The following is a 27,423-nucleotide window of genomic DNA, read 5'->3' on the forward strand; positions in this document are numbered from 1 at the left end:
CTTCGCAAATACGTTATGATCAGTGCCTATTGTGATATCAAATGAAGCCTGGTGTAGTTCCAGGTATTTGTTAAATGGGGCGCAAAGTGGAACTCCACTGACATATAAGTTACTTTGTCAACTCACAGAATGACATGGCCTGTTGACTGAGAATGAGCGTCTCGGGAATGGGGAAGCTCGTCGGCTGTTCACGTGTGAGCACCTATGGGAAGCGGTGGAAGGATGGTGACACCGTGCCTGGGAGGATGTGCAAGCCTGACCACAGAATGTGGAGGTTGGAGGCCCACCCCATCCGTACAGCAGAACAGATGATCTGTGGCAGATCGGAAGGCCGATAACAATGGTGCAAGCACAAGGGTTTCGAAGCACACAGTTCCTATACATTGTCAATACTGGCTTTGCTGCAGCCAACCCCTTCTTTTTGCAATGTTGGCTCAGTGAGTTCATGAATCACGATGGCACTTGGGGATGGGATCATCCAAGTTGTCAGTGGGAACGTGTTGCCTGGTTGGATAGATCCTATTTCTCGTTACACGAAGCTGTTGGTTGTGTTCGCATACGCCGTCATCCACTCGAATGGCTGACTACTGTGTTCTGAGTAACAATTCGCAATGTTTCACTAAGACCACTTTTATTTATGTAAGTTTACAAGGTTGATGACTGAACAACAAACGAAAGGTAACAATAACAATGGCAGTAAAAGTCTAATCGAGGCAAAGAAAAGTTAACTTATAATTTTTCGCAAGGGTTCCTGCTAACACACACTAGTAAAAGTCCAATTCAGAAACGTAGACGTAATCTTCAGTGGTCAAAGTCTACGAGCTCGGCATCTGGAGTGAACTGAACTTCAGGGCTGGTTCTAGCCCCTAAATAGCTGTCTCCAGGCAGTCAGGTTTTGGAGTAGTGATACTTCCCGCAGGCCATGGCTCACGCTCCCCCTCAGGAAGTAGTGCTTGTAATGTCTGTTTCCGTTATCTTGTATGTAAATAGCCGGTGTTTACCATGGTGCTTTTTGTTCGCCATCGACAGACAGCCCCATCCTCTGTGGTGTAATATGGGTCGCCGGCCCTCGGAGGCTACCTTGGCTCTGGCAGAACAAATTGAAATGTGCACTGTATAATTTCACCCGCCTGAATGTTACATACATGCTGTCCAGCCACATTAATCTTACCATTGCTTATGTTCGACTTCAACGTGCAAATAACCACTCACAGACGTCAGCAGTGGAGGGTACATAAATCGTGACAGGACACGGAAAACAGTGCAATTGTTGTCGTAATGTGGAAAAGCAGCTACTTATGTGATATCCAAAAAGCGCATGATGATTGACTTTTGGGCCAAGATGGAAGCATTTCGAAGACGGCTAAGTTTTAAACTACTTGCGTGCTGCCGTGGTTAGCGTACAGCATGCATGTCAAAATGGTGCTATGCAACACTGGCGTCGGGGCAACTGTGATACACGACTGGCCATAGATGATGGGAATGAACGACTCCTGAATAGACGTGTACGGGCGAGTAGACGTGCAACTGTTGAGGAACTGACCCCCCTGACGAACCGCGTCTCCTCAACGACAGTTCAGCAAACGTTACTGCATATAGGCCATTGCACCAGGCACCGGTTCATGCACCCATGCAGACCGCTGTTGATCCGCAATGAAGGCTGGAATTTGCACGCAAATACCGCATCTGGATGCCCACTGCGTGCTGATAGGTAGATTTTAATATGAATCTCGTTTTATGCAACATTGGACAAATGGCCTTTGGAGGTTTCGGTGTGGAACGTCTTAAAACAAGGGAGGACGAAGCGTTATGGTCTGTGGGTGACATCGTCATTCTGGAAGGTACAACGTACGACCACAAGTATGCATCTATCCTCCGGGATCATGTGCACCCCCCCTACAATCAGTCTGTGTCTCTTCAGCACGGTTGCATCTACCAGCAGGACAACTGAACGTGTCACACAGATCGAAGTGTATGTGCGTTGTTTCAAACGCTCCAATATGAGTTCACCATACTCCCCTCTCCGAGATTTCAATTGGACCACCTAAATCGGGCTGTTTGCGCCGTGAAACATCAATCGACAAACTTGGACCATTGCCAACGCCACTGAAATTGGAGCGGCTGTACATACCTTTCGGTACTTTCCAGAGCCTCGCCGGCCGTGTGGCCGAACGGTTCTAGACGCTTCAGTCCGGAACGGCGCTGCTGCTACGTTCGAAGAGTCGAATCCCGCCTCTAGCATGGATGTGTGTGATGTCATTAGGTTAGTTGGGTTTAAGTAGTTCTAAGTCTAAGGCACTGATGACCTCAGATGTTAAGTCCGATAGTGCTTAAAGCCATTTGAACCATTTTTTTTTCCAGAGCCTCACTGATTCTCTTCCTGCAGGTCTCGCAGGTCTCTGCACAGCAAGAGGTGATTATTCAGGCTTCTGACAGGGGATCACATTAACGTGACTGGACAGTATATTACTGTTTGTAGCTTTTCAACTATCAGAAGTTTATTAGAGATGACATACAACAGATCACGTCCAACACAGAAATAAGCTCACTACGTATTTTTCGCCAGATGTAAACTACTGCCCATTAAAATTGCTACACCACGAAGATGACGTGATATGCTGTGATATGCAAATGCTGTGATATGCAAATGATTAGCTTTTCAGAGCATTCACACTAAGTTGGCGCCGAAGGTGACACCTACAACTTGCTGACACGAGGAAACTTTCCAACCGATTTCTCATACACAAACAGCAGTTGACCGGCGTTGCCTGGTGAAACGTTGTTGTGATGCCTCGTGTAAGGAGGAGAAATGCATACCATCACGTTTCCAACTTTTATAAAGGTCGGATTGCAGCCAATCGCGATTGCGGTTTATCGTATCGCGACATTGCTGCTCTCATTGTTCGAGATCCAATGAGTTAGCAAAATATGGAAGCGGTGGGTTCAGGAGGGTAATACGGGACGCCGTGCTGGATCCCAACGGCAAGACATAAACCATCAGCACGAACAGTTCGACGACGTTTGCACCAGCATGGACTATCAGCTCGGACACCATGGCTGCGGTTACGCTTCACGCTGCATCACAGACTCAACAACGAACCTGGGTGCACGAATGGCAAAACGTCATTTTTTCGGATGAATCCATGTTCGGTTTACAGCAGCATGATGGTCGAATCCGTGTTTGGCGACATCGCGGTGAACGCACATTGGAAGCATGTATTCGTCATCGCCGTACTGGCGTATCACCCGGCGTGATGGTATGGGGTGCCATTGGTTACACGTCTCGGTCACCTCGTGTTCGCGTTGACGGCACTTTGAACAGTGGACGTCACATTTCGGATGTGTTACGACCCCTGGCTCTACTCTTGATTCGATCCCCGCAAAACCGTACATTTCAGCAGGATAATGCACGACCGTATGTTGAAGGTCCTGTACGGGCCTTTCTGGATACAGAAAATGTTGGACTGCTGTTCTGACCAGCACATTTTACAGATATCTCACGAATTGAAAACATCTGGTCAATGATGGCCGAGTAACTGGCTCGTGGCAACAGGCCAGTTACTAGTCTCGATCAACTGTGGTTATCTTGTGTAAGCTGCATGGACCGCTGTACCTGTACACGTCATCCAAGTTCTGTTTGACTCAGTGCCCAGGCGTATCAAAGCCATTATTACGGCCAGAGGTGGTTGTTCTGGGTATCGATTTCTCAGGATCTATGAACCCAAATTGCGGGAAAATGTAATCACATGTCAGTTCTAGTGTAATATATTTGCCTAATGAATACCCGTTTATCATTTGCATTTATTTTTGGTGTAGCAATTTTAATGGCCAGTAGTGTATACAATTAATGACCTTCCACTTAATAACTAGACAAGATCAGGGTATGTTAAAAATGACATCACGATGTATGTTTTAACGTATTCGTCATCAGACGTTGCAATGGATCCGAAGATAGGGGTGTCGCCGTCCCTGGACCCTTTCTGCCCCTATGGGAGGCAGAGGCTGACGCTGACGAAAGAGGGGACGCTTCGCCCCCCCCCCCTCCTACCCCGCCCCCATAATTATTTTTTGTGTTTGTGAGAATTGTGGAAGAGGTGCAGGTTCAAATAACTTGTATTGTTTGTCAAACTGGAGACGAGACTTCGCTGTGTGTCAGACGACGAGACGCTTCTTATAAAAGCCTCTTTACCGTCTGAGTTTCCTCTCAAACCGAGTCAAGAGGGGTACGACCGCAGACCTGGAAAGAAGATGTCAGCAGAGGAGGAAGAGGTGACGAATGATGGACAGGACACAGGATATCTGTTGTTAAATGGCGACATGGAGCTTGCCTAGTGACGTAATTCCTTTCCTACCAAGCGAATTGTGGGGTGTACAAAAATATTTCACAATGGTAGTGAAGAATAATTTGATTGGCCATGAGAAAAATATGAGTCAGCCAATCGAGCATATGGCCAAGCCCAGCAGCATAGCTCTTGAGAACGCAAAGAGTCAGCATTGGAAAGACACTCGTAAATGAAGAATCCGGATAATTGCGAGTAGGACACGTGCACCCAGGGTTCCTTAAAAAAATTAATTATGAACGTATTAAGATGGTTCACCAATCCTGTGTACCAATAATTTCGACGTTTTTCGCCTGTTATCGATACTGCCAAGATATCAAAGTATTTTACACAAACGACTATATCTTTCGACTGGATTGACTTTGAAGCTTAAAGTTTTCGTACCACTAAGGGGCAATAGATCTTAGTATACGACATAATTTTCAGCTTGATACGTCTACCACTTTATAACAAAAAGGAGCCTCAACAGACACACAGAGAGACAGACAACAAATAACAAAAAAAAATTATTCTGTGATGTAATTACAAGTACACAATTTCCAAATTTGTTCGTTCATTTGTGCCATGGAACGTTGCTACCTGTCTATTTTCATTATTCGAGGTCAAGGGGAAATACTAAATAGGTTTTGATGAATACGTTTGCGAGTATCAAAATATGTGACACAAATATCCGTACCATTTAATGTCACTGGGTTAAGAGATTAAATGCTTTACTCTGCAAACGGACCGTAGAGCTTAGTATGTCACAGATTTCAATTTGACGCGTCCACCCTTTCCTGAGAAGACCAAACAGACAGACAGACGGAAAAACAAGAGGGATAATAACTGTAAAAAAATTTTTTTCGTGGAACGTAATTACAAATTATCAGTTTTGGTATTTATTCCTTTACTTGACCCGCGAAATCTTGCTTCCTGTCACAATTTAACCATTGCAAGTCATGGGGAAGTACTCTACAGGTTTTGATGAGTGAGCTTGCGAACTTTAAAATGTGTGACACAAATGGCCTTATCTCTGGACAGCACTGACTTAAAAGCTTAAATTTATTCACAACGCCAAGGAACCATAGACCTTAGTATCTGACATAAATTTAGCTTGATACGTCTAGCCGTTCATGAGAAAATGAGTCTTAACAGACGGTCAGAGAGACAGTCAAATAACAACCGACAAAAAGTGTATGTCTTTAGTGTGACATAGTTGTAAATTAATAATTTCCTGTTTTCTTCTCTTCTTTACTTGTAATGTAAAAACTTGTTTCTTGCCAAATTTCAAGATTCTGCGTGAGCGGGAAGTACGCTCTGGGATTTGATCAGTGAGTTTTGCGAGTACCAAAGATTTCTGGCCAAGAGAACTCGAACATGGTTCATAATGCGAGAAAGAAATTTCTGAAAATGTACGTTTGGAGCACAGCATAGTATGGTAGTGAGACATGGACCGTGGGTAAACCAGAATAGAAGAGAATTGAAGCCTTTGCAGTGTGGTGCTATATACGAATGTTGAAAGTTAGGTGGACTGATAAGGTAAGCAATGAGGAGGTACTCCACAGAATCGGCAAGGAAAGGAAAACACTGAGAAGTAGAAGGGCTAGGAAGATAGGACACCTGCTAATACATCATTGAATAACTTCCACGGTGTTAGAGGGATCTCTAGAGGGCAAAAACTGTACATAAAAACAAACATTGGAATACATCCAGCAGATAACTGAGGACGTGAATAGCAAGAGTACTCTGAGATGAAGAGGACATTACGGGACAGTAATTCGTGGCGAGCAGCATATGACCAGTCAGAAGACTGTAAAAGAACCAATTAAAGCCAAACAAATCGTGTCAATATACTCTTAACATGAGTTTCAGTTACGTGACAAAATCAATTAAGGCAAACAGTGTGTCGGCACGGTCTTCGGTAGCTGTTCGTTTAATGCATCCTTCATAAAATGTATTAATGGGAAACAACTGAACTAGGAGTAAGAGAAAATAATGTGGGAATAGGAAATAAACAGAGAGGTTTCGAGAAACCAATAATCGGGTTGTTGTTGTTGTTGTGGTCTTCAGTCCTGAGACTGGTTTGATGCAGCTCTCCATGCTACTCTATCCTGTGCGAGCTCCTTCATATCCCAGTACCTGCTGCAACCTACATCCTTCTGAATCTGCTTAGTGTATTCATCTCTTGGTCTCCTTCTACGATATTTACCCTCTGCGCTGCTCTCCAGTACTAAACTGGTGATCCCTTGATGCCTCAGAACATTGACTACCAATCGATCCCTTCTTCTATTCACATTGTGCCACAAATTTCTCTTCCCTCCCACTATATTCAATATCTCCTCATTATATGTCATCTACCCATCTAATCTTCAGCAGTCTTCTGTAGCACCACATTTCGAAAGCTATTCTCTTCTTGTCCAAACTATTTATCGTCCAATTTCGCTTCCATACATGGCTACACTCCGAACAAATACTTTGAGAACAACTTCTTGTCACTTAAATCCATACTCGATTTTAACAAATTTCTCTTCTTCAGAAACGCTTTCCTTGCCATTGCCAGTCTACATTTTATATCCTTTCTACTTCGACCATCATTAATTATTTTGCTTCCTAACTAGCAAAACTCCTTTACTACATTAAGTGTCTGATTTCATAATCTAATTTCCGCAGCATCACCCGACTTAATTCGACTACGTTCTGTTATCCTCGTTTTGCTTTCGTTGATGTTCATCTTATACCCTCCTTTCAAGATACGGTCTATTCCGCTCAACTGCTCTTCCAAGCCCTTTGTTGTCTCTGACAAAATTACAATGTCATCCGCGAACCTCAATGTTTTTATTTCTTCTCCTTCGATTTTAATTTCTACTGTGAATTTTTCTTCCGTTTCCTTCACTGCTTGCTCAATATACAGATAGAATAACATAGGGGAGAGGCTACAACCCTGTCTCAGTCCCTTCCCAACCACTGCTTCGCTTTCATGCTCATCAACTCTTATAACTGCCATTTGGTTTCTATAAAAATTGTAAATAGCCTTTCGCTCCCTATATTTTACCCCTGCCACCTTCAGAATTTGAAATAGAGTATTCCAGTCAACGTTCCCAAAAGCTTTCTCTAAGTCTACAAATGCTAGAAACTTATGTTTGCCTTTCCCTAACCTATCTTCTAAGATCGTAGGGTCAGTATTGCCTCACGTGTTCCAACATTTCTGCGGAATCCAAACTGATATTCCCCGAGGTCGGCTTCTGCCAATTTTTTCATTCGTCTGTAAAGAATTCGCGTTAGTATTTTGTAGTCGTGACTTATGAAACTCATGGTTCGGTAATTCTCACATCTGTCAACACCTCCTTTCTTTGGAGTATAAAGTAAATAATGAAGACTCAGTAATACTAGAGTAATAACGGGAGATAAAAGCAATGTAGTTATGAAGGAAAACGTAACAGGGTTTCTGGGTTGCAAAAAATGTTTTGAAGAAGAAACAATGAATTTATAAGAAAGAAACAAATAAGAAGCGGTAATAAACAATGAAGCAACATTAGGAATTAATATTTTGTTGGCGATATCGTCATCAAAGATGAAACATGAGCTTAGATTGGAAGAGGCTAGGGAAGGAAATTGACTATGTTTCTCTGTACTGTACTGTCATTTGTACTGTGAGCATACGGAAATAAAACAACTTAATTTGAATAAATGTATGAGGATTTGAATGTCGATTCTCTTGAAAATGGATGCACTGACTTACACATGATGTCACATAACTCGGTATGGGCTGTACAGATTACTTATATAAATATAAAAAATAAAAATGAGATGATGAGGACTGCATATAGAGTAGAAAAAAGTGAGACAATCATGAGACTAGGAAAATTCAAGGCAGATATGAGATGGAAGCTCTGCAGAAGTGAGGAAAAGCAATGGTAAGGCTGAAAAGACAATGATTAGATGGGAGAAAATCACGGGGTGAGAAACTAAACAGTTAAGGAGGACTAATGAAAAACTGAAGACTGTGAAATAACAATACAGAAAGGTACAGTTACAAGAAAGAAACAGTAAGATGGAGATAAGAGCAACGTGGCAGTGGGAGATAAAAAAATAATCTAGCTAGGAAAAGAGATATCAGAGGTGAGGAGGAAAAAGGAACGACCTGTTGGGCATTCTCCATCACTAACATTGGCACGAGCATACAGAGGTATGAATGTTGATGGACCACGAGACAGTCTCTGTGAATTGGTACTTGGAACAAAGTGTTGTTTTGGCGGCCCATAAGCATGTAGGGAGATGCTTTTATGGTGGTGGATCAAGTGATGGGGTGCTAGAATGAAAGTGACCTGTTTGCCGCCTGGAGACATGTATGGTGGTGTACTGTGAAGCGTGCCAGAGGATGAGATTTTTGTTGCATATTTACAGGCATATATGGTGAAGACCTAAGCTGCAGTTGCCGTGATTTGACACTAGTAGATATGCGACCTGTTGGGCACCAGGAGACATGTGTAGTGGAGCATCAGACAGTACTTGTGATATGGTACCAGTAGGTGTGTTTTGTGCTAGATGCTTAGAGAACAATGTACCGTCACTGTGATTTGATACCAGGAGGTAAGTGATGTTTTGCAAATCCAGATGCATGTATGGTGGTGGGCCAAGAGACAATCACTATGATTTGGTATCACTAGGAAATGACATGCTGAGTACCTGGTAGTGGGCCAGATAGAAAGTCGCCTTAGTAGGTGATAGAAACGTTTGGTTCCCAGATTTTATTTTATTTTATTTATTATTGGTCCTCTAGATCATACAATTTGTACAGCAAAGCACATCATGATATAGGACAAGCCAATTTGAAAAATTATGTTAAGATGGTATATGACAAGAGATGACAGTAGTGGCACATAACTCACATAGCAGAATACATAGAGGATATATAGACAAAATATAAAAAAGGTGGTGTGTGATGAGAGATAACGGTGGTGCATACTGCACATAGCAGAATACATATAAAAAATACAGACAGAATATGAGTAACGAACAATAATTAAATTATCTTACTAAGTAGAAATATCTACAAGTAAATATACAGCTTATTACAAGTAATTAAAATATTGTGGTACATAGTTCACCTAGCAGAATACATATATGAGATACAGACAGAATATAGATAACATACAATAATTAAATTGTCTTACTAATTAGATACACCTACAACTGAATAAACAGCTTATTGCAAGTAATTAAAATTTTGTTTCAAGAAATTCATGTACGGAAAGAAACAGAGATTTAGTAGCAATTCCTTTAATTTAATTCTCATTACTTTTGGGTTTTTGCTTGTTTTTATGTCTGTTGGGAGGTGGTTGTATATTTTAATGCCCATACATTTAACCCCATTCACATATAATTTTGTGTTGTGGGCTATAATTTGTAACTGGGTTTTGTTTCCGGTGTCATGTGTGTGGCAGTCTGCACTTCTGTCGAGGGCGTCCAAGTGCTGTACTGTAAAACAAGCTAGTCCCAACATATGGAGGAATGGCAGTGGCAGGATTTTTAGCTGTAGAAATAGTGGTTTACAGTGTTTAGGTCTTTTTTTTACATTTAATTATTCTTATTACTTGTTTTTGTAACTTGAAAACTGTGAGAGAATCAGAGCTCTTTCCCCAGAATATTAGGCCATAGCTCAAGACAGACTCAAACAGGGCATGGTCCACCAGCTTCAAGGTATCTACACTGGCTGTGTCTTTTAATGATCGTAATAGATAGCAGGTTTTACTAAGCTTTTCTGACAATGCCTCAATATGTGGTTTCAAATTTAGTGTGTTACTGATGAAAGTCCAAGAAATTTGGTGTCCTGCCTGTTCGTAATGTCATCTTTGCCGATATCTATTGCTGCACTGAAGGGGGTTAGATTTTGTCTAGTATGGAAGTGCTTACTTACAGTTTTTTGAGTATTTATGAGTAGTCTATTTGCTTCAAACCACGATTGTAAATGAAAAGTAGTTTCATTAACTGCATCTTGCAGTGTGTCACCTCTACTGGTTATCAGGATATTTGTCTCGTCCGCATATAGAAAGGAGCTGGCATTTGGTATATTCTAGGAGATCATTTATGAACAATACGAGAAGAACAGGGCCAAGGAGATATCCCTGAGGGACGCCATTTGTTGTATGTAGTATATCTGACCTGCAGTGCCCGAATGTCTCTGATTTACTTATTTCTTTACATTGTCTTCTTTGACTAAGGTAGCTATGGAACCAATTGTGGGCTACACCTCTAATCCCATACTTATGGAGTTACATGAGCAGCAGCTTGTGGTCGACCATGTCAAAGGCCTTGGACTGAGCAAGAAATATACCGACAGCAGGTTGTTTATGGTAACGAAACTTGAGCACTTTTCTAGAAATGGAAACAGAGCATGTGTGGTGGACCTATTTTTCCAAAATCCGTATTCAGAAGATGTGATTATGTTGTTAGAATGTAAACATATTTCTAATCTAGTTAACATACAGTATTCAAATATTTTTGAAAAGGCAGATAGTATAGCAATTGGCCTATAATTTGTCACGTCCGTTTTCTCTCCCTTCTTGTAGAGAGGTATAATTTTAGCAAGTTTTAGCTGGTTTAGAAATGTTCCCTCTAGAAATGAGGTATTTATGATATTTTACAGGGGTTCACTGATGTAATTTGAACACTTATAAAGTAAGAAGCAGGGTATCAGATCATACCCTGCAGAATAAATCTTTTTGACTCTTTTTTAATAATATCTTCAATTTCATACGGTGTTGTAGGAAAAAGGAATTCGGAGGAGTATTATTTTTGAGACAAGAGCGTGCTGTGTAGGATGGTCGGAAAAGAGTCCCCATAATTTGGTACTGGTAGGCAAGTGAACTGTTGGTGGGCACCTGGAGTCGTCTATTGTGGTGAAGCATGAGACAATGCTTGCAGTGAAGGTGAATTTTGTGTTGGGTAGCTAGAAGCATATATCCTTGTGAAACAAGAAACAGCTGCTGTCATTTGATTCCAGTAGGTAAGTGACCTGTTGGGCACATGGAGGCATGTATGGTGGTGGCCAATGAGACGGTACCCGTAATTTGGTAATGGTAGGTGAGTTTTGTGTTGGGTACCTACCTAGATGCATGTTGATGAGCTGTGATTTTAGACCTGCAGGTACGTGATCTTTTGGGAACTCACAGTTATGTCTGCTGGTGTGCCCAGAGACAGTGGCTACGATTGTGTTATGTATACATACAGACACATGTATGGCGATGGGCAAAGACACCATTGCTGATATTTACTGTCTGGTAGGGGAGTGTTGTTGGGGTGCACTCAGCCCTTGTGAAGCCAGTATAGAAGTAGCCATGAAGTCTGACAACGGCTGGGAGAGAAATGTGTTGATGACATGCCGCTCCATATCGCATCCAGTGACACCTGTCGCCTGAGGACGACACGGCGGTCGGTCCGTACTCCTGGGCCTCCAGAGCCCTGTTCGGACAGGTTTAGTTTAGTTTGTAGGTGAGTAATGTGGTGGGAGACGTACCTGGAGGCACGAATGGTGGTGGGCCGGTGCGGCTTGGCGCCGTTGGTGTTGCTGGAGCTGGCGGCGTTGGTGGAGGAGGAGTCGTGGCGCTCGGCCACGCTGGACAGCTTGGGGACGCGCAGCGCCGGCGACGAGCAGGACGCATCCCCAGAGGGCGTCGTGACGCCGCCCTCGCCCTTCTCCACGTCCGTCGTCGTCGGCGACGGCGGCGGCAGCGCCTGCACACGCCATCACACACAGTCACATGCAGGCGCTTCCCTGTGATGGGCCTACTTATTTACTGATGCGCACCTCTCTATTTATAACCTCTCATCTAGCAGCACCGAGAGGTCGTAGTATCGCCGTTACAAGCTATACACTGAAGTGACAAGCGTTATCGGATAGTGATAACCAATTATACTGAAGGCGGCAGTATCGAGTACACATGGTATAAAAAGGCAGTGTATTAGCGGAACTGTTATTTGTGCTCTGGTGATTCACGTGAAACGGTTTCCGACTGACTGTGGCTGCACGGCGCGTATGAAATGATTTTGTGTTGTGTTGGCAGAAGAGCCAACACCGTGTTACTAGAGGAGGCCGAAATGCACGCGTTTTAGCTCACGCAGGCTGGCGTGAGCAGGGATGAACTATACTGACGTGACGTCTGGAACATGACAAGGAATCAGAATTCAGAAAGCGAACGTTATTAGTTTGATACTTAACTTTAATCCATTAATGATGAACGTCGATCTTGAAGGTACATGAATCACAATATTATCTGTTCAGAATACATTTTAGTAACTGAATATGGCGCCTTGCTAGGTCGTAGCAAATGACGCAGCTGAAGGATATGCTAAACTGTCGTCTCTGCAAATGAGGGCGTATGTAGTCAGTGAACCATCGCTAGCAAAGTCGGCTGTACAACTGGGGCGAGTGCTAGGCAGTCTCTCTACACTAGACCTGCCGTGTGGCGGCGCTCGGTCAGCAATCACTGATAGCGGCGACACGCGGGTCCGACGTATACTAACGGACCGCGGCCGATTTGAAGGCCACCACCTAGCAAGTGTGGTGTCTGGTGGTGACACCACACTTCGAACGCAGGGTTGTAGATGGAGCTGGACGCATGGAACATTCCATTTCGGAAATCGTTAGGTGATTCAATACCCAAGACCGACAGTGTCAATAGTGTGACAAGAATACCAAATTTCAGGCAATAAGTCTCACCAAGGAGAATTCAACGGCTGACGGCGTTCACTTAACGACCGAAGGTAACAGCATTTGTGTAGAGATGAGAGTGCAGACAGACAAGAAACACTGCACGAAATAACCACAGAAATCAACGTGAGGCATAGAAAGAACTTATCTGTCAGCACAGTGAGGCTAAATTTGCCGTTAATGGGCTGTGACAGCAGACGACCGACGAGGGCACCTTTGCTAAAAGCACAACATCGCCTGCTGTGCCTCTCCTGGGCTCGTGCCCTTGTCGATTGGAGCCTAGAAGACCTGATCACATGAGTCCCCATTTCAGTTGGTAAGAGCCGATGATAGGGTTAGAGTAAGGGGGAGACCCAACGAAGCCGTGGACTGCAGTTAGCAAACTGATGGTGGCTTCGTAATGCTGTGGGCTGTGTTTACATGGCGTGGAATTGATCTTCTAGTCCGACTGAACTGATGATTGACTGGAAAGGGTTATGTTTGGCTGCTTGGAGACCATTCGTTGCCATTCATGGACTTCAAGTTACCAAACAACGATGGAATTTAAATGAATGCCAATGCGCCATGTTACGAGGCTATAATTGTTCGTGACTGGTACGAAGTGTTAATTATAACCCGTCTTGATTGCAAAGATGTTTATTCACCTCACCGGTTTCCGTTCCTCTAGAACCATCTTTAGATTTGAAACGATAATGATACTAATATACTATTTCACAACTGCAAACCTTTTTCATGCTATCCGATCAACATCAGATGTACCAGAACGTAGCTGCAGTTTCGGTTACGGGAGTGACCCCTCCAGACATAGCTGCGTCACATTAAACTGGTTGGCAGAGTGCACATCATTTATATTAATTATAAAACTATTACCGACAGGTGGCGTCTGGTACATTTGTTACATTACATATGCACATACTGCACTAAGTAGATTTTTATAATTTACTTTTATCTCTAAAAATAGTTAATTAAAATGTAGATGTCAAGGTTAAAATGTGTACCTGTCAAAATTAAAATACACAGCAAAACTATCATTTTTGCACGATCAAAAAAGAAAGGGAGATTTCTATAACCAAGGTGCTGGTGTAGACTTGTTTTCCTCCAAGGTCTGCTTCCGTGGTTCCCGCTATTTCAATGTAGTGCCGCAAGCCGCTCAGTCGTCTGACGTCCATCGCCGTGGGTAAGAGGACCGTGTAGGAGGGCCCCGTCAACGACGCCAGGCGCTGCACGCGTCTTCCAGCTGTTTCACCAGGCAACAGCTTGGACTTGTATACGCAACAGTGATCAGCTCAGTAAGTCGTCATAAATACTAAAATAGGCGTTATTATTGAACTCGGTTTCCTAGTTGAGGATTAAATCCGGATCTTTATTTTTGTGGGTGTACATTTCTATTGCTTCCAAAATGTTAAGAAACCATCCCTTACAAGCTCTACGTAGGATATCTGAATTTAGTTCAATGTTCGTAACTGAGTGATTTAAGGCAGCCATATACATAACAAACGATGTTTTGTTTTGAGAGTAGGTGTGCTCCCTGAATCTGGTTTCAAATTTTCTACCAGCCTGCTCTATATATACACTTCTGGAAATGGAAAGAAGAAGAACATTGACACCGGTGTGTCAGACTCACCATACTTGCTCCGGACACTGCGAGAGGGCTGTACAAGCAATGATCACACGCACGGCACAGCGGACACACCACGAACCGCGGTGTTGGCCGTCGAATGGCGCTAGCTGCGCAGCATTTGTGCACCGCCGCCGTCACTGTCAGCCAGTTTGCCGTGGCATACGGAGCTCCATCGCAGTCTTTAACACTGGTAGCATGCCGCGACAGCGTGGAGGTGAACCGTATGTGCAGTTGACGGACTTTGAGCGAGGGCGTATAGTGGCCATGCGGGAGGCCGGGGGGACGTACCGCCGAATTGCTCAACACGTGGGGCGTGAGGTCTCCACAGTACATCGATGTTGTCGCCAGTGGTCGGCGGAAGGTGCACGTGCCCGTCGACCTGGGACCGGACCGCAGCGACGCACGGATGCACGTCAAGACCGTAGGATCCTACGCAGTGCCGTAGGGGACCGCACCGCCACTTCCCAGCAAATTAGGGACACTGTTGCTCCTGGGGTATCGTGAGGACCATTCGCAACCGTCTCCATGAAGCTGGGCTACGGTCCCGCACACCGTTAGGCCGTCTTCCGCTCACGCCCCAACATCGTGCAGCCCGCCTCCAGTGGTGTCGCGACAGGCGTGAATGGAGGGACGAATGGAGACGTGTCGTCTTCAGCGATGAGAGTCGCTTCTGACTTGGTGCGAATGATGGTCGTATGCGTGTTTGGCATCATGGTGTGGGGAGCGATCTCCTACACTGGCCGTACACCTCTGGTGATCGTCGAGGGAACACTGAATAGTGCACGGTACATCCAAACCGTCATCGAACCCATCGTTCTACCATTCCTAGACCGGCAAGGGAACTTGCTGTTCCAACAGGACAATGCACGTCCGCATGTATCCCGTGCCACCCAACGTGCTCTAGAAGGTGTAAGGCAACTACCCTGGCCAGCAAGATCTCCGGATCTGTCCCCCATTGAGCATGTTTGGGACTGGATGAAGCGTCGTCTCACGCCGTCTGCACGTCCAGCACGAAAGCTGGTCCAACTGAGGCGCCAGGTGAAAATGGCTTGGCAAGCCGTTCCACAGGACTACATCCAGCATCTCTACGATCGTCTCCATGGGAGAATAGCAGCCTGCATTGCTGCGAAAGGTGGATATACACTGTACTAGTGGCGACATTGTGCATGCTCTGTTGCCTGTGTCTATGTGCCTGTGGTTCTGTCAGTGTGATCATGTGATGTATCTGACCCCAGGAATGTGTCAATAAAGTTTCCCCTTCCTGGGACAATGAATTCAAGGTGTTCTTATTTCAATTTCCGGGAGTGTAGTTTACAGCACCCATCACATTTGATCTGAATCCCGAAATTTGATCCTACTATTACATGTTTTGTGCCGGAGCTACAGCTTTCGCGTGTTATTTGTTCGGAATCCTATTTTGACGTCGGATTTACGAAAGCACGTTAAAATAGGGTTCTAGAGGAACCGTAACCGGTCATGTGAATAAACATTTTTGCAATAAATACGGATTATAAGTATCATTGTATAACCAGTGATTCGGGTATCCCATCAGACATTATGTCTATTTTTGCAAAATTGGTATGAAGAACACTCTGGACAATTCGAGTGAATGATTGTGCCACCCAGATCACCCGGCATGAATCCCATCGAACATTTATAGGACATAATCGAGATGTCAGTTTGTGCGCGAAATCCCGCACAGGCGACACTTTCGCTATTACGGACGGCTAGAGAGGCAGCATGGCTCAATAACGCTGCAGGTGCAGGGCTTCCCACCACTTGTTGAGCCCACGCCACATCGAGTTGCGGCACTGCTCCGGGAAAAAGAAAGCCTTGACACATACGTGGGGTAAATGTGGAAACCTTGGCAACGTTGTTACCAAATGAGTCCAGAGGGGAGCAACATGCTGTTTTTCTTCTCTTGGCTGCCGAAGGACAAGCACCGGTAGACGGCCATCGGAGAATGAAGAAAGTATAGGAGGGGGGGTGGGGGCACGTCTGTCGCAGACCGCCATTGTGGAGTGTTGCGGCGAGTTCCGCACAGGTCGCCAGTCGATCTGGGAGACCGCCTCATCCATTACGGATGAGTAGGAGTCGCCCCAGCACCCACTCTATTGCACTGATCTCTCCCCCACGCGATTATCACTTCTTCGGACCCTTAAAAAAAGGCCTTGAAGGGGAGACGATTGCTGTCGGACGAGGATGTGCAGCATTTACAGATTTCTTCACGTAGCAGGTCACGTTGTTTTATCAAACAGATATCTTCAGTCGGGTGCGTCGGCGGGATGATTGTCTCAACACTCACAGCGATTTTGCCTAAGTGGCATAACGGTTCTGTACGGCACATGCCTCGGATGGCAAGTTTTGGCCGCCCGTTATACTTACCAATAACGTACACAAATAATGAAAATAGGTTTCTAAATGAAACTGGCAACAACTGTTATTTTTAGGGTGTTCAATTTTAAAACTCTAACGAAAATCCTTAGCATCGACAATTTTCCTACAACTGACACTCAAAATTTTTAAAAAAGGCTGTTTTAATTATACAATATGTTAAAATGTGTTATTAAGAAGCATCAGAGGTATATGAGTACATATGCAGACCAGGGTCTAGGGACAGATGGTGAATCATCCTAGCAATAATACGGGCTGCACTGACATAAGCTACTTTGATGAAGGACAGAATGTTTGGGCTCTCCAAGAAGGGATAAGCTTTCAGACGTGGACACTTCATCATGGAACGTGGAGGTACAAAACTCATCCACTCTGCACACTCTGCAAAGCAGAGCCAGCGGTCTGTGGAACAAATGACGGCAGAGTACACTGCTCGAAAGATACACCGCGTCGCGGACATCTGTCACTGGAGGTAGTATGATGCTATGCGGAACATTGATCTCGGCTTCCGTGGGACCTGTGCCAGTAATCGAAGGCACCTTCGCAGTTGTGCACTAAGTGAGCGCAACTGCAGACCACTTACATCTGTCTTGCCTGATATCTTCCATGACAGCGATGGCATTTTACAGCGGGACAACCTTCCATCTCACGAGGCCACAATCGTGTTACAGTAGTTTGAAGAGCAGAGCAGTGAATTCACGCTGATGTATGGGACGCTACCGCACGCCACACCCACAAACCACCGGTCAGTAATTTAGAGATCTGGTATCATATACGGCCGGATCCTTCCAACGACATGACGAGTCCACAATCGCTTCTATATTGCGTTCCAAAGTTAGACCAAAACACTACAAAGCAGTCAATTTAAGTTGGGCAATGGCAGGTTCTACAGAGTGGCCCACGGGTACATTTCTCATTTCACCACCCTGCTAAGCTGTAGGTGTGCTCGCGCCATCTACCGCACCTAGGTGGACTCATCCAGTATGCCATTCAGTTCAATATGGAAAGTTGGTCAGTGCAGGTGCGTACTGAGGTAGTTCGTTTGGGTTTTGTTACAGTGTGCTAAAACACCTGGGCCATAAGTGACTGTGGCACAGCCTTAGAACACTAACAAGTGAAAGAATCACTGGAGTAGTTTCGTCATGTGCAAAGTGTTGTGACTGTCCAATGCACAAGGAGCTGTAGAAGGGACAGCCATTTCCGTGTTCCACACAAGAGGACATCCATTTCGATAAAACAAAGGTGTGAGACGTGTTCTACAACCAAATGGACGTTAAATGACAGTTTCGAAGCCGGAAAATATTCAAAGACTTCCTGCAGCGTTGTAACGAAGTCTATGCCGATCTGTCCGTCGACATTTCAGAACAATACAAGTCCCTTGCACATCTGTCAAACAGCATTTAAAGTTTTGTCCTGATAAGCTGAAAGTAGATAGTCACGGGCGGCAAAGAAAGTGAGTAGGAGCAATTTGTGCACATCATTACTGGACAGAATTGAGCAGAATGAAGCATTTCTGAGAAACCTTGTGATGTCTGATGAGGTACATTTTCATCTGAATGGGTTTGTCACTAAATAAAACTCTGACATTTCCGCGGACACAAAGCGACAGCTAATTCATGAAAAGGCCCTGGATAGTGCGAAGTTCATCGCATGGTGTGTTCTTGGACAGTTCATTGGATTCGTTGGGCCAGAGAGTGTCAGTTTTGAGCGGTATGCGGCCATGATTAATAATTTGGTTCATGGACATTGGCGACTAAACGACACATGGTTTTAGCAAGATCACTCTGCAGCCCGCACTGTCCTTAACGCTGTAAGTGTTATGGACGTGTTAACGCACGCGCCTTTGTACCTGTCCCTGTGTGCTGTGACCGTGCACGCGGTAACACGTCCAGAGCAGTTGAAGGGTCAACGACAGTGGCTACACTAGGCACCATTTTGCAGCTCAATTAGTCTCACGATTCGCTGCTATCCCATGACCAGCGACATCACTTCATCGTCCCTGATTTTTACTTCGTGGAGTCGTCTCAAGAACATACTTCTTTATGGTAATTCCACAACACTCATGACAGCCGAAATCTAGGAAGAGCCAGAGACAATTCCTCAAGAAATGACTGAGAACGTAACGAGCAGCCTCCACGGACATCTTCAGCAAGTGATCGCCAATGAGGGGAGCTATTTGAGTGATGTACTTTTCACGAAATACGAGTAAAATTGTGTTTGGGTTTTAAGTAATGGAAACGTGTGTAGAATAGTTATCTATAGGTTATAATGTCGTGAAATACTCTAAGACTCATAATAACCAAATGGTTAGGAGGTTGGTTAATTTGGGGGAGGAGATCAAACAGCGAGGTCATCAGTCCCAGTAGATTATGAAAGGATGGGGAAGGAAGTCAGCTGTGCTCTTTCAAAAGATCCATCCCGGATTCGCCTGAAGCAATTTAGGGAAATCACAGAAAACTTACATGAGTATGGTTGGATGCGGGTTTGAACCGTCGTCCTCCTGAATGCGAGTCCAGTGTGATAGCAGCTGCGCGGCTCGGTAAAACAAATTGATATGTACTACTTCCCATGAGCTACCCTATATCTTATACAAAACAATCAGTACTTTCATCTGCAAAATATACAGTGTACAGTCACATTAAGTTCTGCAATATGTACAGGAAGATTGTACTGAGGTTCCCGTTGGTACAAGCAGAGACGTGGAGCCATGCTGACTCGAGTGCCATGGTCAGCTGTGCTAGGTATCTTGGTTGAGGATCCATGGCGGAGATGGCCCGATCAAGGTCCTTTCGTAAATTTTCCATTGGATCTACATCCGGGGAGTTTGGTGGTCAGGGCAGAACGGTAAAGTCATCCCGCTGCTCTTGGAACAATGGATGTACACCGCAAACTGACACTCTGCATTGTCCTACTGGTAGGTACCACCGTGCTGAAGAAAAACAAACTGCGTGGAGGGGTGGACATGGTTCCCAAGGACAGATGTAAAATTGTGTTGAACCATTGTGCCTTCCAGAATGATGAGATCAGCCAGGGAAAGTCCTCTGGCGTGGAATCTTCAGACAATTGCTGCAGGGTGTTTGCTTTCAGACGTTTCAAGCCGTACACGCCGACGGCCATCTCTCCGATGGAGCGTAAAACGTGATTCGTCTGAAAAGGTCACCTGTCGCTGCTCAGTGAGCATCCAACTGCGGTGCTGGTGCGCAAATTCCAGCCTTCATCGCCGATGAGCAGCAGTAAGCATGGGTGCGCCAATCAGGCGCCTACCGCGGTGGCCAAAACGAGCACCAACGTCTGCAGACTGATCGTTGAGCGGACACTGCTGGTACCCCCTTGGTTCATTTGGGCTGTCAGTTGCTGAACAGTCGCACATCTATTCGCCCATAGACATCTGTAACCATCGTTCACCGCTATCATTTATGGCCCGCACTGCACTACAGTTGCCTTGGTGGCAGTTTTGGATAGCAACATTTTGCCACCCACGATATACTTCAGCCACAGTTTACAAACTTAGTTTACAGCATTGACCCCAAAGCCAATGAATCTTGCCCTTTTGGACTTGAGATAAATCGGTGCGTTTCCTTACTACAGCGACTGTACTGTTGTCCGTGTCCCCTCCAACATTTTTCGTACACAGTTCATTGCTAGTGCTGCCATCTGTCGTCTGACTGGTTATTGTAACTGACGTCGAATACAGATGTGATCACACTAATGTGTGTGGAACGTGCACTGTTACACTGCTAGCCTACAAAATTCCAACACCATCAATAACACGTGCAACAAACGTCAAATTCTCTTGAAATGTGCTACATATTTGGGTATATAAAAGATCAATATTTCTACAGTAACATACAAGGCAGACAGTAGCATCGCCATATTTCACAAACCGTGTTTTAATCACTGTAGTTTGGGACAGGATCGTGTTGCGCCTTGTGTATGAAGGAGATACATCCAGCGGCACATGTTTAATTCGACAGCGGCAGAATCAAGATCTTCCAAAAGTGCAGAGTATCGTTCTGCGCTATTGCTGCTTCCTTTGGTCGGGATCCTTTGACTCTTTTAAAAATCTGGGTTCGATGGGTTCAGGCGGATCATATTCAACTCCATTCGGGACCTCAACGGCCTCAAGCGACTAGCGACAGAGAGTCGTCGGCCGTATGGATTTATAAGGACACGTCACGTACCTGAGTCAGAAAACTGGCTTCTTTGCAGCATGACACGTTTCCACACAGACAGAGCGGCAACGTCTGGAGCATCACCGACTCTCGCAACGGTGATCATTGTTCCAGCTTCCCTCAGCGCCGCAGCTGGAGAGGCGCGTCAACAATGGTGCGGCCAACGACAGAATTGGATATAGGAGGGGCACCACGTTTTCTCACAAGAGTCCTCGTTCTCCGTACAGCACCAAAGAGTGGGAGGGCTCTGGAGAGACCGGACGTTGGCAGACTGCATTCGTTATAGTCGCTGGAGGAGCTGAAACGAAGTGTAGAGCATTTCGTCACGAGATCGCCTAGTGAACGCGGGAGCATTGTGGGTGTGCTGAGCCATCTACAGGTGCAGGCGCTACAAGAGAGGCGCCGTGCGTCGCACCCAGGGTTACTGAGCAATGTCGCCCTGCGCGTCGAGCGAGCACGTTGTCCTTAACTTCCGCCTGTGCTGCAGAGCTTCCTGTCTCTTGGTTGCTGTATCGGCCGGAGTCACATCGTAGTTGCGTAGCGGAGTTTGTTGTCATTTTCCTCTTGGCGGCGGTGTTTTCTGCCCGCGCCATGGTGTCTGTCGAGTCTCCTAAATCTGTTCGTCGTCGAGGTATTGTTCGTTTCAGTTTGGACAAGAGTACGCGTCATGTTCAACCTGGCTCCTTACAAATTCACGATCGGTTGGCTGATGTTAACCGTGTTACACCTGATCAGGTAGATACTGCTTCCATCTGATTTGTATGCATTCTTTGCGAAATTTTATCACCCCGTTCAAGTTGAACGACTTCTCTCCCGGGTTGGTTCTAAAGTGTTGTTTACACATCGCGATGGTTCCGTTAGTCAAGTCTTCCTTGAAATTTTGTCCTGAAGTGGACGATTCATTTCTCACAACAGCGTTGCTTCTGTTTGGAGTAATACGTCATATCCGATGGGAACGCTGGTCACCAGAACATCGCTTCCAGTGTTATAATGGTATCCGGACTGTGGACATATTTCTTGCCACTTAAATGTTTGTGGTTACCCAATCCATGTTGCGTATGCAGGTCAAGAAGAAACGTGTTTTCTCTGTAACGAAAGAGGTCATTTCAGATCTGATTGCCCGCGCCGTACTAATGTTCTGACGTCGTCTTATGAAAAACATCTTCCTTCAACGTTAGCAGACATAGTAACTTGGCAGTCAGCTGTCAGTGAGTCTGAGCTTTAAGCGATGTAGGGGCAACATCACACCCTACTCCTCGCGGATTTCCACCGTTACCGACGCGTCCCAGTGCGACCTCTGTCCACGAGGAGACGACGGCTCCTGCAGCGCTCGCCAACCGCCGGCGGACTGAGGACGGTACAGACTTCCAGGACGCCCCACTCCAGTCTCCTTCTGACACGGCGTTGACAGAGGGTGCACCTTCTGGCGGTAATGCGTTGTCTACAGATGTTAATTGTGATTCCAGTATTACCGGAGAGGATGTAGCTGCTTCTGTTGATGTTGAGATGTGCGTTCCATCTGCGTCCCCCACTTCACCCGTCGTCGTGGTTCCCGCGGGTTCCGTTGTTCCCGGAGAGACGTCGCCTGCTGGCCAGCCTTTACAGTGTTCTACCGCAGTACCACCCCTCTTCCACGCTGAGACGGTCGAGTAAGAGGATTCCACGGGTTCTCTTCCTGATGTAGAGGAGATGCCACGCGACACCGGTACTGCATTACCTGTCTCTTCTGTACCTGATGTTGCTGTTGGTCGTTCTGAGCCGTGTTCCCCGATTTCCGACAAGTGCGGTGACGATGGCTCCTCTGTCAAATCGGAGCTTCACGTTCCCCCAACCCCTCCACATCTATGTTTTCACGGAGTGGTGTGAAACAGCGTTTTCATCCTGCCCGTGCCGCGGCGCGACGTAAAAAGAAAAGCGAGGATTCCTCGGCGTCAGTTGGGGAGGACTAGCATTGTAGCTTCTTTTCCCCGCCTCCGGACGTTGGGGAGAGACGGACGTGACAGTGCTTTTTCCTTAATGTTGTTTTATTGACCTTACATGTGTTAACGGATGCAGGCGTATACACTTCTAACCCTCAATGTTAGGCCGCGGTGGTCTCGCGGTGCTAGGCGCGCAGTCCGGAACTGTACGACTGCTACGGTCGCAGGTTCGAATCCTGCCTCGGACATGGATGTGTGTGATCTCCTTAGGTTAGTTAGGTTTAAGTCGTTCTAAGTTCTAGGGGACTGATGACCACAGATGTTAAGTCCCATAGTGCTCAGAGCCATTTGAACCATTTTGAACCTCAATGTTAAGAGGATACGTTCCCAATTACGGTTTGCTGCATTACGCCAGTTTATTTACGGTTCACAAGCTGATATCGTGTCTTTACATTAGGTATTATTCGATGTGTTTTATCTTCCTGGATATTCTATGTTTTTCAATGTCGCGCCTGAAAATTCTACCGGTACGGTTTTGCTTTATCCAGATGAAATTCCGCTGATGGACTTCGAAATGCTAGATGATGGTCGGGCTATGGGCTGCAGTTTTTATGACATCACCTTAATTTTTCTTTACGCTCTGTCTGGATCCGGTCGTTCATCCGATCGCGCGCGGTTTTATAAGGAAGAAGTTGTTTATTTACTCCGACGGAACCCGCGCAAGGTTCTGTTAGGGGGCGATTTTAACTGCGTCTTGCGCCGTGTTGATCAGACCGCCAACTACACATTTTGTCGTGAACGTAATGATATGGTGACGTCCTTGCATCTCCAGGATGCTTGGGTTTGCAGATATCCTACATTGGTGCGGTTTGCGTTTTTTACAGCTGCTTCAAGTAGCCGATTGGACCGCTTTTAGTTATCTGCCCCCAAGTGTAGTCAGCTTCTATCGATTGATGTATGGGTCCATCTTTCGCGCCCTTTATGGAAGCTTAACACTCTACACCTCACGGACCCCTCTCTATAAGGTATCATCGCAGATGTATGGCGGCGGACAACCCAGTCCCAGACGCGTTATTCCTCACTTCTAGAATAGTGGGTTACCTTAGCTAAACCCCGGATTCGAAATACACTCACATTTTAGCGCTGAAAAGGCGGCTGAAATAAGGCGCACTATGGAATTTTACTATGCAGTCCTTCGCGATCTTTACGATAATGCTCGTGAAGCCCCCTTGAGAGTCGTCGACGTCCGCCGTGTGAAGGCAAAACTCCTCCAACTCAAACGCAGGCCAATGGACGGGGCCCGACTGCGTTCCCAGCCTCGTTCAATCGTACAGGATGAGTTGACCTCTCTCTATCATCTTCTCCGGCTTCACAAGCGATCTCAAAGGGCGTGTCTTTCTACCATTCGTTCTCTACAAGGGCGTGAGTGGTCCTCCCAATCCGATATCATGCGTGAACTTTACCAGTACTATTGCGAGCTTTATGCTGAAGTGGATTCAGACGTTCCACTGTCTGTTGATTTCACCACCCTCCTTGATAGTCTTGTTACGCCAGCTCTCCAGGAAGAGTTTTTCTCTGTATTCCATCGCGATGATATACTTGATAGTGTAACTCGTTCTCCCTGCCACAAATCACCTGGCCCCGATCGCCTTCCCAAAGAATTTTATATTCTATTTTGGACCTTAATAGAAGATACGATAACTTCCCTGGTGAATGAAGTGTTCCACTGAGGGCATCTCCCGCCCAGCTTTAAGGTTGCTAAAATTTTCCCGGTCCCCAAAAAGCCGGGACGTCTGCGTGTGGATCAGGTCCTCCCGATAACCCTCTTCAACTATGATTACAAAATAGTGGCGTGAGCGATCAATAGCCGACTATCGGTATTGTTGACTACCATCATCGCGAGCCATCAAAGTTGTCTTCCGGCTCTTCTTCTCCTGACTCACATTGCTGAATATCGTGATTTAATTTCGATTGCTTCCACCATTCCCGTGGCAATCGCTTTGCTTTTCATTGATTTTCGCCAAGCATCCGACCGCGATAATCATGGATTCCTTATGCGAGTATTGACGAGTGATGGTTTTAACGATGGCTGTTTAGCTCTCTAATCTCTGATTTTCGGGCGTCCATTGACGTAAATGGCCGTCTCACATCCCCCCCCCCCCCGCGGTGTGTCAGGGCGTTCTTCTAGGGAGTCCATTATCAATGTCGCTCTACCTGCTGTTTCTGGAACCATTATTGCGAACTATAGCTGCTCATTTGAGTGGCTGGTCGCTGCTGGGAGAAAGGTTTACCGTTCGCGCATATGCTGATGACGTTATGGTTCTTCTCCGTACCCATGATGATATACCACTGCTGAAGGAACTTTTGGATGCCTTTTTTCGTCTCACGGGAGCGTGGATTAATGACCAGAAATGTCGTTTAGTCAGTTTGCGAGGATTTGACGCTGTTGAAATTCCGTGGGCTTTGAAGGTCACGAGATATCGATCGTAATAATTGACAGGTGTCCGCTAAAGATGGCTGCGATAAACTGGAAGTCTGTCACGGATAAGATTCAGCGTCGCTCCCTCTCACTTCTTCTTAAGGTTCGGGCCATGGAGAGGTATGTGTTAAGTAAGGCTTATTTTATTGCACAAATCTTTCCACTTCCTGCGATGGTGTGCCGCAAGTTGGAAAGTTTAACTGGCAGGTTTATCTGGCGCCACTCTGTATTTCGCGTGCGTTATGGGGTCATGGCGCGGCCCCGTTTGCAGCGAGGTTTGGGCCTCCCTGACATTCGGATTAAGGCGTCTGCCTTATTCATCCGTCGCACCGTGTTATCGTGTCAACGTGCCCCACAGTCACTGACAGCTCGCCTATATAACTGTATCCGAGCGGCGAGTTTAGCACCTCCAGTAGATATTGGTAGGATTAGTTATAAATTACGGCACGTCAGGGAATTTTTTCTTGACGTCAGTTATTTAGGAGCAAATATACTTTTCCAAGCGAATCTCTCCCTAAAAATGCTGTTACGCCGCTGGCCAGTTCCTTATAGTCTTTCCTCTGTGGAAGCCCTGTCGCCAGAAACGAACTGGAAGATTGCTTGGTCTAACATCAGCCTCCCGATTTTCCCGATGAAAGTGGCGTCCTCGAAGTATCAAGTTGCTCATGATATTGTATCTACCAACATGCGACTTTTTCGTATTGGCTTCAGTGTAACCGATCGCTGCAATCGTCGCCACGAAACTGATGCATTATTTCATAGGTTAATTTCCTGCGGTCATGACCATTGGAGTTGGCTTCGCCGACAACTGGCTTTTCTCCTCAGGACGTCGGAGGCGGCTATCTCGGGGGAGATTCTCGTGCGTCCCGATTCAACCTTCTTTTCCCGATCGAAGAACAATATCATCATGTGGCTTGTTGGACATTATGTCCACTACGAGATGGAGAGTGTATGTGACGCAGACCCGTGTGCCTTTTCCCAATATTTGGCCACCGCCCACTGGACGTGGCTCAAGATGCCCTGTTAGTGTGAACTTTTTTCTAATATGTTGTATCTTGTTATTCATCGACAAGGCGTTGGTTGAGTTAACATCCCCCCCCCCCCCCCTCCTTTTTTTGTGTGGACACTCTTGTATGGATTTAGATGTTCCACATATAGAAGTGACGGAAGAAAGAATGTGTGGGCACATTAAAATTAATGCCCCATTCCTTCATATACCTATTTTTGATTCCACCCTTTTGTTTTTGTCGAAATTACTACTTTTGTTTTATTTTAATTGATTGCCTTCAACGAGTGCTTTGGAAAAAGAGAATGAATATTTTCGTTTTCTGGAGGAATACACTGCCATTTGAGTGTATAGTTCGATGTGTTTCCTGTGTGAAAAAAAGAAAAGAAAAAAAAGTGAAGTGAGGAGCTTCAGTGATCCGTATGAAGTAGCATGTTTGGGCACTTGTTCGCGACTCCACACTTCCAAAGTTTATTCCTAACATTTACGTTTTTAGTAGGTTCTGATACTTTATTATTACTTTACTATAATAGTTAATGTTATGTAATTGTAAGTTCACCTTTTAATGAGGAGTGACTTTGTTAAAAATGAAACGTCCCCTTTGAAAAATTTATAGACGACTGTGCTTAAACTGACACACAATATTTTTAGCGCAACGCAATCTGACTTTCAATAATCCCTACAAAAGAATGGCCCTGACTAACATTAACCTATACGTTTCACAAATCACTTACCTCACAAAAAATCTTCGTTACTCGAACTACTGCAATACAAAGAGCGCCAATACTGCCAGTTAAATAAAA

General features: G+C 45.5%; 1 protein-coding gene across 1 annotated transcript in view; it reads right to left on the bottom strand.

Annotated features, from left to right (window-relative positions):
* The window catches only part of LOC126292291 (potassium voltage-gated channel protein eag), a 1,528,023-nt gene that overhangs the window by 64,371 nt on the left and 1,436,229 nt on the right, over positions 1 to 27,423 (bottom strand). The window contains exon 14 of the mRNA XM_049986211.1: positions 11,836 to 12,053. Within this exon, the coding sequence (XP_049842168.1) occupies positions 11,836 to 12,053 (218 nt within the window). The remainder of the gene's footprint in view (positions 1 to 11,835; positions 12,054 to 27,423) is intronic.

Source organism: Schistocerca gregaria, chromosome 9, assembly GCF_023897955.1.
Source record: "Schistocerca gregaria isolate iqSchGreg1 chromosome 9, iqSchGreg1.2, whole genome shotgun sequence".
NCBI classification, from domain to species: Eukaryota; Metazoa; Arthropoda; class Insecta; order Orthoptera; family Acrididae; genus Schistocerca; species Schistocerca gregaria.